The sequence below is a fragment of the Mustela lutreola genome, chromosome 8 (genome assembly GCF_030435805.1).
Source record: "Mustela lutreola isolate mMusLut2 chromosome 8, mMusLut2.pri, whole genome shotgun sequence".
NCBI lineage: Eukaryota > Metazoa > Chordata > Mammalia > Carnivora > Mustelidae > Mustela > Mustela lutreola.
In genome coordinates this window covers 126,247,421-126,260,605 of record NC_081297.1, presented here as the reverse complement: position 1 = coordinate 126,260,605, position 13,185 = coordinate 126,247,421, and the positions used below count along the sequence as shown (strand labels likewise).

The window sequence follows — 13,185 nt, the reverse complement described above, 5'->3', positions numbered from 1 at the left end:
GTAGTGGGTTTTTTGTTTGTTTTGTTTGTTTCTGTCTAGCTAAGTGGAGACAATGAAGTGGCACTTTCGATTTGTAATTCTACATGGAAAATAGTTTGTGATTTATGTTGTATTAAAGAGAAGCACTGGGGCGGGGGGGAAGCTTTATGTCAATTATATGTCTGTGTACGTTATTTTTTCTTCTCTGAACTGTAATAGGATTTCCGAGATGCAGTGGCCCATGCTTCCAGGCAACTTGGGAAACCCGTGATTGAGGACCGGATCCTAAATCAGATCCTGTACTACTTGCCTCAGCTGTATGAGCTCAACCGGGATCTCCTGAAGGAACTGGAGGAAAGGATGTCAAACTGGTAAAAATGGACTGACTAGCTTTCCCAGAGTCCCTCTTTTCAATGAAGGCATAATAGGGGCCCTGCATGTGGCAGAGAGGGGGTGTTCCTTACATTGAGTTGTTTCAATGTATTGAATTTTCTTGACAGCTACCTGTAAATTGGACTTTTTTTTCAAGATTTTATTTATTTGACAGAGAGCAAGCAAGAGAAAGAGAGGGGCTGAGGAGAGAGGGAGGATGGGAGAAGGGCGAAGGAAGAAGCAGACTCCCAGACCTGGGGCTGGATCCCAGGACCCAGAAGCATGACCTGAGTGAAGACAGACGTTTAACTGACTGAGCCACCTAGGCCCCCCTAGATTGGTCATTTTAGATGGCCAGAATTCACAGCCTTGATGCCCTGAACTCAATTCTAGGAATGTTTAAATTCTTTGGTAATACTGCCTCGAAAACAAGAAGGGTCCATATATTCAGCCAATTTAGCTTTTCTGTAGGTGACCTTTGATGATCAAGGTTTTTGAGATTGAGAGAGTTTACTTAATATATTCACACTGAAATGTTTTTAAATGCTTTGTTATCTTTTCTGGAATATCATGAATCTTTCTTTACATTTTGGAAAAGCAACCATTCACTGAGGTAATAGGTTTGTGTGGTTTAGAAAATTTACATGTGTATGAAACCATTCACTGAGGTAATAGGTTTGTGTGGTTTAGAAAATTTACATGTGTATGATACCATCTAGGCTATAGATTTCCAAACTGGAAAAGACTGATTAACTGCTTCTTTGGATTATAGAAAGTAAGCAGACACTTCGGTGACACCTTTGGAAATATGCAGAAAATTTGTTCTAGGGGTTTTGAACTTCCTGTCCCTGGGGAACCCCAAATGATTAGAATAACAAAATAATATCACCTACTTTCATGATCAAAACTTCTTGTAAGTTTTCTTTTCTAGAAAAATACTTCTTGTCTGTTTTGGAAATACCATGCCTCTGCATGTTGGGAAAATATGTTAGATGAGTAATTAATTCCTAGCTGCAGCCTAAGTGTAAAATAACACGGGGTTAAGGACTGAGGAATGACTAAAAGGTATTTTTTAAAGTCATGATAGAAATAAAATATAATTGCAAAGAATATTCGTATAAATACTTTGTCATTCTTATAAAAATTATCTTTAAAATTACTTAGTTGCCTTTAAAGGATATGCATACTTATGTAAGTGGGTGTTAAAGGAGGTTTAAATTTATTTTTTGCTTGTGCTGAAAATTTTCTCAAGTTTAGATCGATAGATTTCTGCGGTAAAGTATTAAGCATTCCTAAGAAACAGACTAACTGATGAAAGGGACAGCTAAAACAATAATTATGGGAAAAACTACACTTACTAGCACAAAACTCTTCTTATCCTTGGATAAGATATTTTCTACTAACTAAAATATTTTTCTCTCAGGGGCCTTCAAGTTAAGACATACTCTTTGGTTTTAGTATGCTTTTTAAAATAACTTTTATTTTTATATTGGCTTTTAATAACTGTTGAAATACTTCGTTTCTGCCTTCAACAAGGTTTTGAGTTATCTACGGTGTGCTGGTCAGGGCTCTAAGCTTGGCAGGAATATCACATTGCACAAAATAGATAAGGCTCTTGCCTGCATGGAGTAGACATTATAGTAAGGGGAAAACCAGAACAATGGACAAGAAACATTAGATAAAAGCAATTTCTGATCTGGAAAGATGTAAAATAAGATGATGTGCTGGCAAGTGAAGATTGGGTGGCCAAGCAAGGCCCTCTGGAAAGGCAGAGCCCGTTAACGGGACATCTGAATGAAAGAAGGGAGCTGGCCGGGGTTTCCTATTTCCAGGCATGCAAAGCCATTACTAAAAGTGTGCAGAGTGGGAATGAGTCCATATGTCAAAGGACTATAAAGAAGGCCAGTGTGTATGGGGAGGACTGAGAAAGAAGGAGAGAAGTGTGAAATGAGTCAGAAGAGTAGGCAGCAGTAGGACCAATGGAGCTTTGTAAGCCAAGGGAAGGAGTTTGTTTTCCTGCTGAGTCCTGTAGGAGGCTGTTGGAAGTCACATGGTGTAATACACATTTTTAGACTCTCTCACTGCACAGAGGGATGAGATGGTAGAAATGGGGAGACCAGTCAGAGGGTTGGCAAAATCCAAGCAACATGTGATGGTGGCAGTGGGGATGGTGAAGAGTAGGCATTTAAGAATAGGAGATGTCTTATAAGAAGAGCAAAGAGGGCACGCCAATGGCTCAGACAGGGGACTCTCACTGGATGCTAGATATGTTCTGGATGCATCTATGACTCTCTCTGTTTTTGCGTATCTCTTCTCTGTCTTAGGACTGAACAACATAGAATTGCTGATATCTTTGTAAAGAAGGGACCATATCTAAAAATGTATTCCACGTACATCAAAGAATTTGATAAAAATATAGCTTTGCTGGATGAGCAGTGCAAGAAGAACCCAGCTTTTGCTGCTGTTGTTAGAGATTTTGAGGTATTTTTGCTCCCATATAGTGTTGAATGCTTCTTTCTTTCTTTGTTGTTTTTAAACCTATAATAATTTGCAATCATTAAAAACAAAAAAGATATTAAAATATAATCCCTTCAAAGTCAAAGAGGAGATTGAATAAATGAAAAGGTGAGAAAGTGTGTACAAGATTTAATTTTGAAAAATCTATGATTGCATGCTAGAATATGCTGATAGGTCTCCTTTTTTTTGAATTGTGGGGAAATACACATAAAATAAAACTTAACCATCTTAACCGTTTTTAAGTATATAGTTTGGTAGTGTTAAGTACCTTCACATTGTTTTGCAACCAATCTCTACAGCTCTCTTCATCTTAACATTACAGAACTGAAACTATGGCTAAAATAATGCCTCATTCTCCCCTCCCCCGGCCCTGGTGACCACCATTCTACCTTCTGTCTCTGAATTTGACTACTCTAGGAACATTTCTTATTTTTAACTCAATCTTTCCTTTTATTCTTCTAACAACTAATCTACAGTGAAGGATGGGAAATGTAATTTGTTTCCCTTTAGATAAATAACACAGGTTCAGTGTCAAAGTTAAGAAAAATTAATGACATCTTTATAAAAAGCATCTCCTAAAAATTAGTTTTAACTAAAATTTTATTTAAGTCCTTCCCCAATCTTGGATAAAATGTGAATTATTATATTTTAATACTCATGTCTCTCTTTTGTAACTTAAAAAAACAAAAAACAGCGAATTCCAGTCACCCAAAACTAGAGAAGTTTTAGAAGTATTATGATATTCCTGATTCTTACTTTTACATTAAACACATAATTAAACTTAAAATCATTTGTTGTTTTTTTCCCTTTTTTTCTTTTCCTCTCCTCTGATGTCTTCATGCTGTTAAGAAAGGAAGTGTGATTTCTATAGCTATGGCAACTGATCATTGACCCCGGTTTTCATCAGCGTCCAGTGCGTTGCCTTGGCAGCAAAAGAAAACATAAGATGGGAAAATTAGCTGTCTTGGTTAATGATGCTTGCATGGTAGATGCTTTCTTAAATGCAGTATCATTATAACTTTCTAATTAGTTTGTGTACCAGACCCGAGAGGTGCATATTTAGAAAAAGCAGAAATGATCTGAGCAAATCTAAGAAAACCCTTGCCCACGCACCTGAGCTGTGGAGGAAGTACAAGTACAGAACATGTTAGGATGAAGCGACGTTTTCACTCGGCCATTTTGATGCCACCAAACAGTACAGTCTTGTGTCGGAGAATGTCTGCAAAGCCCAGGATTGGGCAGAAGTGTCTGTTTTACATACTAAGGAAAAGAGCTTTAAAGGCGAAATCAAATGTCCTTTTGGTCAAGTCAGAATGGCTCTGAAATCAAGTCTCTCTATAGGCTGATTTGGGAGCTATTTTTTAGAGCCATTCGTCTGAGAAAGAAATTTTTTTTTTTTTTTTTTTTTAAAGATTTTATTTATTTATCAGAGAGAGAGAGGAGGAGAGAGCGAGCACAGACAGACAGAATGGCAGGCAGAGGCAGAGGGAGAAGCAGGCTCCCTGCTGAGCAAGGAGCCCGATGCGGGACTCAATCCCAGGACGCTGGGATCATGACCTGAGCCGAAGGCAGCTGCTTAACCAACTGAGCCACCCAGGCGTCCCTGAGAAAGAAATTTTACATCCACCCAGCTTACTGGAAATCATGTGCTTAGCAGGGCTGCTTTTCAGGCTATCTTTAATTTCTGCAGTGCTCCCCACTACCACCAGTTGTTATCATGGGTCTACTGACCGTAGGCACTGCTTATTATTTGAAGCCGGTTCCCAGTAGCTTTATGTCTTCTGCCTTATCTTGAGGACCATGCAATTCTTTGGGGTTTGCTTATGCTTGTGAATACATTGGCACATACTTGCCCAAGTGGCCACTTGGTGGCCCAAGTATGGTGGGCCCTCACTGACCTGGAGCACGGGGCTGCAGCCACCCCTGTCTATGGGAGTGAGCCGCTGACTCCAGAGACCACACCCCACCACCCCTACTCCCCCCCACCCCCACCAGAGAGGTGGGCTAGCTGGTGAGTCCCCTCCCGGAGTTGTTGGCTTTCTAAAGTTTGGTTTCCTGGGCACGTGCATCTGGATCCCTTGCTCCTTAAAAGAACGCTTGTGTTTACTTTGGATATGTTTTCCTTTCAGATGAGCCCACGCTGTGCTAACCTGGCCCTCAAGCACTACCTGCTCAAGCCGGTTCAACGGATCCCCCAGTACAAGCTGCTGCTGACAGGTGCGTCTCTTCCGCAGTTTGCCAGTTGACCAGCTGACGTTGTTTTCATGAAATTCGCCCTCTCCTAAGAACACCTCTTTCTAACATGCCAATAACTTCTTATCCAATACACGCATTTATAGATTGCATATATAACATGCAGTAACATACATTTATAGATTGATTACAGCCGGAACTGCATTGCTCTTGGTTCTTTGATCGTCCCTGCATGCATTCTCTGCTCTGGGCATTCCTACGTGTACATCGTGCCCTCCTAACCCCCCATCCCTGCATCATTTTACCTGATTAATAGTATCAGTCCCAAGAATGTTCTTTCCCAACCACTCCAGAATGAGTTTTAGGGAGTCACTCCCACATATTTGTATAGCAACTCTGGTCACTTTTCTTACGAGGTGTAAGGACTGGTTAATGAGCTATGTGCTTAGACTAGTGCTTTGGTCATAGTAAGTTCTAAATCAGTATCAGCTGCTATTATTAGTAGTCATACCCTTATCATCATCATCATCATTACTCTGTTGTCTGTATCTTCTACTAGACTGTAAGCTTCCAGATTACAGGGCCGTATCTATCTGGGTTGCTGCTATAATAATGAAAAAATGAAGATGAGGGGAAGGCTATGAGTTGAGTGAAGGCATATACCGTGCTCAGGGATATAGTCATTGGCTCTCCCAAGTCTTCACCATAGCCATGCATATATCACATTATTATTTACATAGATGTAATAACAGACTTGTAGAGATAAGTGTTTGGCATCACAGCAAAGCTAGTACAGTTTCACATCACGTCTGGTATCCAACACATGCTACCAGGTCCTTGGAGTATTTGCTGAACTGTAGTGAATGTACACCGAATTAATAGACATACATACAAAAGGCAGATCCTTAACCATCTACCTTTGGCTCAGGTCACGACCTTAGCATTCTGGGATTGAGTCCCACATCCGGCTCCTTGCTCAGCAGGGAGTCTGCTTCTCCCTCTGCCTGCTGCTCCCCCTGCTTTACTCTCTCTCTCCTCTCTCTCTGACAAATAAATAAATAAAATCTTTAAAAAAAAAAAAAAGAATTATATCAAAATGGGGCACCTGGGTGGCTCAATCGGTTAAGTGTCCAACTCTTGGTTTCAACTCAGGTCATGATCTCAGGGTCAGATTGAGGCCAATGCTAAGCCCTGCTCAGCTCAGAATCTGCTTAAGATCCTCTCTCTCCCTTTGCCCCTTCCCCTGCTCTCTCTCTCATGCTTTAAAATAAATAAATAAAAAGAATTGTGTCAGAATGATTGAGAATATCAAAATGCTATCTCAACTTTAAATTAATCTGTACTAATTTTATCATGTAAATAGATTTTTAGGTACTTGGTTCCTATTGGTATTGTTAAAAAATGGTGTGCATTCTCTTTTCTCATAAGCCAAGAACTATGCTGGATAGAGTAGGTGAATGCTAGAAAGCATTCCTTTAGGCAAAGCCTTTCTAGGGTGCCTTTTAAAAGACAAAGTGCTGTTGAAGAAGGCCCAGCTTCAGCATCAGGACCTGACTACCCTAGGTGTTTCAAGTGTTTACTTTGAATTTCTAACTGTAAATTACACAATAGATTTTTCTCTGGAATGACATAAGGCAAATCAAATAATTTGAGGATATCCTGTCCATTTGTACTTTCTTTCCTCTGCTTTTGGCAGAGATTTAGAATACACAAGACAAAAGGAAGCACCAATGCATGTGTTGTGTTTTTGCTAGATAAGTTCAGTGCTGTATCATAAATGAAGCTATCAAATGGCTTAGGCTATTTCTACAGCTGCGGAATGAATACTGTTTTTAGTGGCAAAAGAGTACAGTGGTTTCAAATGAGAGAAGGATGGAGAACTCTGAAATTTTCCTCCCACACTATGACTGATCTAAGTAAAAAGTCACACTTACATTTAATTTAGGATTCATGAAGAGGTTGGTTTTAACTGAGAAATGATGAAGTAGCAAAAGCAAGTTTTAAAAATTCTTTTTTAAGAGAACAGATTCCATGTCTTTTATGATAGAAACATAACATAAGCTTGGGGTTGTTTTAGTTTTGAGCTGCCTCTTCTTTAATCTTAAAGCCATTTACCTCTTCTTTAAGTTGGAAAATCCCCATTATTTATTTGTGTTTGGTAGACCTTCTGTGATTGTGGATTTACTGAAGGGTACTGGTGATAAATGGATTGTTCAAGTCACAGAGTCAGGATTGAAGTTAAAGAAAGAACATAGACTTTGTAAAGAAATAACATAGACCTCATGTTCTTCATCCATTGACTTTTCTTCCATTGATTCAAATTCTTCTTTCCTTTAAGCCTGGCCTGAAATCCCACCTTGCTTTTGAAGCCATCTCTCATTACTCCAGTCTTCCTTGACCTTTACTATTAGTGCCATGTGATCTAGCAAATATTTACAATAGCCCCCCCTTACTTGTAGGGATACATCCCAAGACCGCCAGTAGATGCCCAAAACCATGGATAGTACCACATGCTGTGCATATTCTTGTTTTTCCCCCTACGTACATACCTTTGATAGAACTTAATTTATAAGTTATTCACAGTAAGAGATTAATAACAATAATCACATAAAAATACTATTATATATACATATATATACATATGCATGTATATGATTATAGAATAATTATACTATTATGTATACATAAATATACATATGTATGTATACTAAAACAAAAATTAAGTGAATGTGCGCGCTCTCTCTCTCTCAAAATATCTTTTTTTTTTTTTAAAGATTTTATTTATTTATTTGACAGAGAGAAATCACAAGTAGATGGAGAGGCAGGCAGAGAGAGAGAGAGGAGGAAGCAGGCTCCCCACTGAGCAGAGAGCCCGATGCGGGACTTGATCCCAGGACCCTGAGATCATGACCTGAGCTGAAGGCAGCGGCTTAACCCACTGAGCCACCCAGGCGCCCCTCGAAATATCTTATCGTACTGTGGTTCCCCCCTTGTGATGATGTGAGATGATAAAATGCCTATGTGATGAGAAGTTAGGTGAGTGACAAGAGGCACTATGTATCCTTAGGCTGCCTTCGACCTTCTGTGACATGTAAGGAGGATCGTTTGTCTCCACTCGCATAGCAGTTAACTTGGTGTAACTGAAACCATAGAAAGTGGAATTACAGAGAAGGGGGGACTGCTATATTCCGTGCTTTGTGAATTTGCTCATATTTTTCTAATTTAAATAGTCATTCCCTAATTTGATTGTAAACGCCTTGAGGTCCAAGAGTGAGTCTTTACCAACAATTCGTTGTACCCCAATTTATCTGGATCAGTTTTTGTTACCTTGGAAGCCAATCAGGAAATAATTTTGGCGGCTTTTAAGTTACATTTAAAATATCCCATTAGGGGCACCTGGGTGACTCAGTTGGTTAAGTGTCTGCCTTTGGCTCAGGTCATGATTGCGGGGTCCTGGAGTCGAGCCCCACGTCAGGCTCCCTGCTCCTTGGGGAGCCTGCTTCTCCCTCTCCCTCTGCCTGCTGCTCCCCCTGCTTGTGCTCTCTTACTCTCTCTCTCTCTCTTTCTCTTGCTCTCTCAAATGAATCAATAAAATCTTAAAAAAAATAAAAACAAATAAACAATGAAACATCCCATTGACCAAAAAGTCTTTAGCCTGAAGGACAACATTGAGATAGAGAATTTCAGAGATGATGTCTTCTTATTCAGAGAGGTTGAAATGTTCTTCCTAAGACTACCAAATGGTATTGATTGAAGTGTATGTATGGTCATATAAAACTAAAGACATATGGAGGTTGTGATACTATGGTTTTGTTTTATATTTTTATTTAAAATTCTGATTTTCTAGTACTCATTTTTGTGATGGTCTGATTGCTCCCTGCTTTGCAAGATAATTCTACAGTTGCTATCAAAGTGCCCTTGGTCTATGCACTTAAATTTTTAGAAGTTGGATTTTAAGTCTCTAAGTTTGTATCTATTTAAACATGATAGTTAACTGGGTCCTCATCTTTGGATAAACACGCTCAATGTTTTAATCCTCTGAACAGCCTGTGGGATACTTTTCTTTCTTTCCCTTTCTTTTTTCTTTCTTTCTTTCCTTCCCTCCACTTTCTCATCCTAAAATTTGGAGTAATTCCAAGTGCACAGAATATATATGAGCAGAGAGGAACAGTGAGACCATTTGGGGCAACTTTTGACAACTTTGATTTATTAATGAGTTTTAGGCAGACAAGGGGAAGAAGCCCTGCCTAACTCAGTGTAGATTTGTGCCTATCTTGGTTTCTTAAGAGGGAAAGATTTGAAAAATGTAGAGATGAAGTATAGATAAGCTAGGGTAGTTTCTTCTGGAATCCTTTTAGAGAAAGGTGAATGGAAATTCACAGATACAGAGACCTGCCCCTACTAGTCAGACAACCATCCTATTGTCTTGAACAATGTTTTTTCCCCCGGACATAATTTGGGCTTCAGTTGGAATTCTACTTAGGCTTTCATTAGTAAAAAACACGTCCAGCTTAACTCCTGGTACTACTTTTTTAAGCTCAACCTAAAATAGGATTAAAGAAAATGCATATGTTGATGCTTAAAATGAGAATTTTTTTTTAAGATTTTATTTATTTATTTGACAGAGATCACAAGTAGGCAAAGAGGCAGGCAGAGATAGAGAGGGGGAAGCAGGCTCCCTACTGAGCAGAGAACCCAGCATGGGGCTCTATCCCAGGACCCTGAGATCATGATCGGAGCCGAAGACAGCAGCTCAACCCACTGAGCCACCCAGGTGCCCCTAGAATTATCTTTTTAAAGAAGGTAAAATAAAGTAAGTAATTTACTTAAGTAGAAAACCTCGTAAATTTTACCTTTATATTGGCCATTCAAGGCAAATGGATCTAGCCAGACCTTGAAATCTGCCCTGGGCCCAGAACCTAGTTCGAATTAGAGTCTTGTGGCAACAATGAAAAAGTAGTGGAAGGAAACAGGTGCTGTTAATGGGAGCAGCACTGATTTCTTAACCTCTGCTTGTGTCCTTCCTCATCACTTCAGTGTTGAGACTGTATTATCCTGACTCTGGGCCTGGCATGGATTCTGGCCCATAACAGGGACTCCACTGAGCTGGAAGACTTAGGGGATTAAATGGTGTTCCTTTTCACAAGGTTGAGAATCCCCTGAATGTTTGATGGATGAATGGGTCAATAAATTGTTAAGAGTTAAAAACACTCTACCAGTTACTCAGGCACAAAATTGTGGAAAGGACTCTGAAATGCTTCCTTTTCCTCCTTTTTCCTCTGTTATAGTACCCGCTCACAAGTTTTCCCCTGCCTCTACTTCCTGCTCTTTCCATTTCTCTCATTATGTTCTAGACCCAACTTTTTAGAGATTTATTTTTTATTTATTTGACAGACAGAGGTCACAGGCAGGCAGAGCGAGAGAGGAAGGGAAGCAGGCTCCCCGCTGAGCAGAGAGCCCAATGCGGGGCTCGATCCCAGGACCCTGAGACCATGACCTGAGCCAAAGGCAGAGGCCCAACCCACTGAGCCACCCAGGTGTCCCTAACCCGCCTTTTTAAACTCAAGCCAGATTGTGGCAGTATCTTCCTTCTGGTTGCGCTAACCTCTTTTTTTTTTTTTTTTAAAGATTTTATTTGACAGGGAGAGTGAGAGAGCAGAGCAGCAGAGAGAGAGGGAGAAGCAGGCTCCCCACTGAACAGGGAGCCCAATGTGGGGCTTGATCCCAGGACTCTGGGATCATGACCTGAGCCGAAGGCAGTCGCTTAACCAACTGAGCCACCCAGGCGCCCTGGTTGAGCTACCTCTTATCACCGCCACTACCCCCATGTAGCCTGGCACATTGTCCCTTCATCTCTTTACCAAGGACACTAAAAGGAAAAACATACTCCTCCCGTGTTTTCTTTTTACTCACACAGCACCATCGTTCTCACAATACTGACACCAGATGTTTAGTTTTGTCGTCCCACACCAGGCAGTTCTCTTTGACACCAGCAAGGTGTCCTACAATTTGATTCAATTCTACCATGATCTACCTGGAAATAGTGTCAGGCTCCAGGGAGTTAAGGGCTCAGTCCCATGACTGCCCCCCTGCAAACTTCACATGCCATTCATAAGTCCCAGGCTGTCCCCTGTAATTTCTGATCAACCAGCTATAAATCTGGGCTCTCCTGATCCCTTCCTTGGGTTTGATAATTTGCTAGAATGGCTCATAGAACTCACAGTAACAGTTACTTGCATTTTCTGGCTCATCACAAAAGGATAGGATGAAGGTTACAAGTGAACATCTAGATGGAAGAGATACATAGGGCAAGGTATGTGGAGGAGATCTGGGAGCATCTCTGCCCTCTCTGAACACCAGTCTCCCAGCACCTCCACGTGTTCAGCAACCAGAAGCTCTAAACTGTGTACTTGGGGACGTTTATGGAGGCTCCGTCACGTGGTCATTATCCAGCATTAATTCCACTTCTAATCTTCTCCCCTTCCTGTGGAGTGGAGAATGGGGCTAAGTTGCAAGTTTGTAATCATGGCTTGAACTTTCTGGTGACCAGCCCTTACCTGGGAGCGATTCAGGAGCCCACCCAGACTCGCCTCAGTAGAACAAAAGGCATTCCTTTCTCCTAAGAAGTTCCCTGAGATTTAGTTCTGTCAGAGCTAGGGTCAGAGGCCAAATGTTAGGATAAAAGGTACTCCTCCTGCTCTTATCACTTACAAAATTCCAAGGGTTTTAGGAGCTCTACACCAGGAATTGGGAGCAGAGGCCAATATATATTTTTTCTGTTGTCTCACAGACCTTCTTTTATTTTGCTTATTAGGAAGGTTGAAAACTTACTCTCCCTACCATAATGGGAGATACGTGTCATTTGTCTAAACCCAGAGAATGTGCAACACCAAGAGTAAACTGTAATGTAAACCATGGGCTTTGAGGGGCTTGTGTTGTGTTATCCATTCTCACAAATATACCACTCTGGTGGGAGATATTGATAGTGGGGAAAGCTGTGCAAATCTTGGGAAGGGGGTATATGGGAAATCTCTATGTCTTCCTCTCAGTTTTGCTGTGAACATAAAATCACTCTAAGAAAAATAAAGTCTTAATTTACAGGGGTGGGGGGAACCTTATTTTTCACTATGAGGGCCATAGGTTATAACCTAGAATTTCCCAAACCTTGTTTTCCTTTGTTCTAGCTGTAGTAGTTTTCTTTCTTTCTTTTTCTTTTTTTAAAATATTTTATTTGACAGTGTGGATGGGTAGGCAGAGTAGCAGGCAGAGAGAGAAGAAGTAGGCTCTCCACTGAATAGAAAGCCTGACACAGGGCTTGATCCCGGGACCCTGGGATCATGACCTGAGCCAAAGGCAGATGCTTGACTGATTAAGCCACCCAGGTGCCCCTAATGCAGTGTTTTAATGTAGCTTAAATGTAGTTTTTATAGCACACTGGTGTGGCTCAGTAAGTTAAGCATCTGCCTTCAGCTCAGGTTATGATCCCAGGGTTCTAGGATAGAGGCCCATATCGGGCTATCTGCTCTGTGGGGGGCTCTGCTTTTCCCTCTCCTTCTGCCTGCTTCTTTCCCTCTGCCTGCTTCTCTCCCTGCTTGTGTGCACACTCTCTTCTCTGTCAAATAAATAAATAAAATCATTTTTTTTAAAGTAGTTTTTTTACTCTCTCTTGAAACCTGTCCTCAAGACCAGATTCTTTCTTTCATTAATCACCACATGGGCTGACCTTGAGCTGGACACCTGTATACACTGGCAAACACCAAAGGTGCTCATGTAGTCCTCCTCTTTAGGGCCACACCCAGCCACTCAAGCTTCCACCAAAGCCTTCTTCCTTCCTCTTCTTAAGTCCTGAAAATTAAACTGATCTCATCACTTGCTTGAGTGAGTATATTTTGAGGATTTGTTTTTATAAGGGTCACCTTTTTTCTTTAAAGGTATCTTTTGTGCCTTTTAAAAAATATATAAGTATTATAAAAACAAAGTCCTTCTTTATCTTCTGCCATCCAGAGATGACTAGCATAGATCTTTAGGTCTTTTTTATCTCTATGTTATAGGCAGGATAAATTTTTTCAACAACAAAAAACGCTTTTATTTGTGGAAAGTTATACACTGGTGTTGGAAAAAGTT

The 13,185-nt window shown here is 40.6% G+C and overlaps 1 protein-coding gene across 3 annotated transcripts in view; it reads left to right on the top strand.

The window, feature by feature from the left end:
• FGD6 (FYVE, RhoGEF and PH domain containing 6) overlaps positions 1-13,185 on the top strand; it is a 122,069-nt gene that overhangs the window by 74,956 nt on the left and 33,928 nt on the right. For all 3 annotated transcript variants that reach the window (XM_059186542.1, XM_059186541.1, XM_059186540.1), the window contains exons 6-8: positions 199-350; positions 2,676-2,832; positions 4,998-5,085. In XM_059186542.1, coding sequence (XP_059042525.1) covers positions 199-350; positions 2,676-2,832; positions 4,998-5,085 — 397 coding nt within the window. The remainder of the gene's footprint in view (positions 1-198; positions 351-2,675; positions 2,833-4,997; positions 5,086-13,185) is intronic.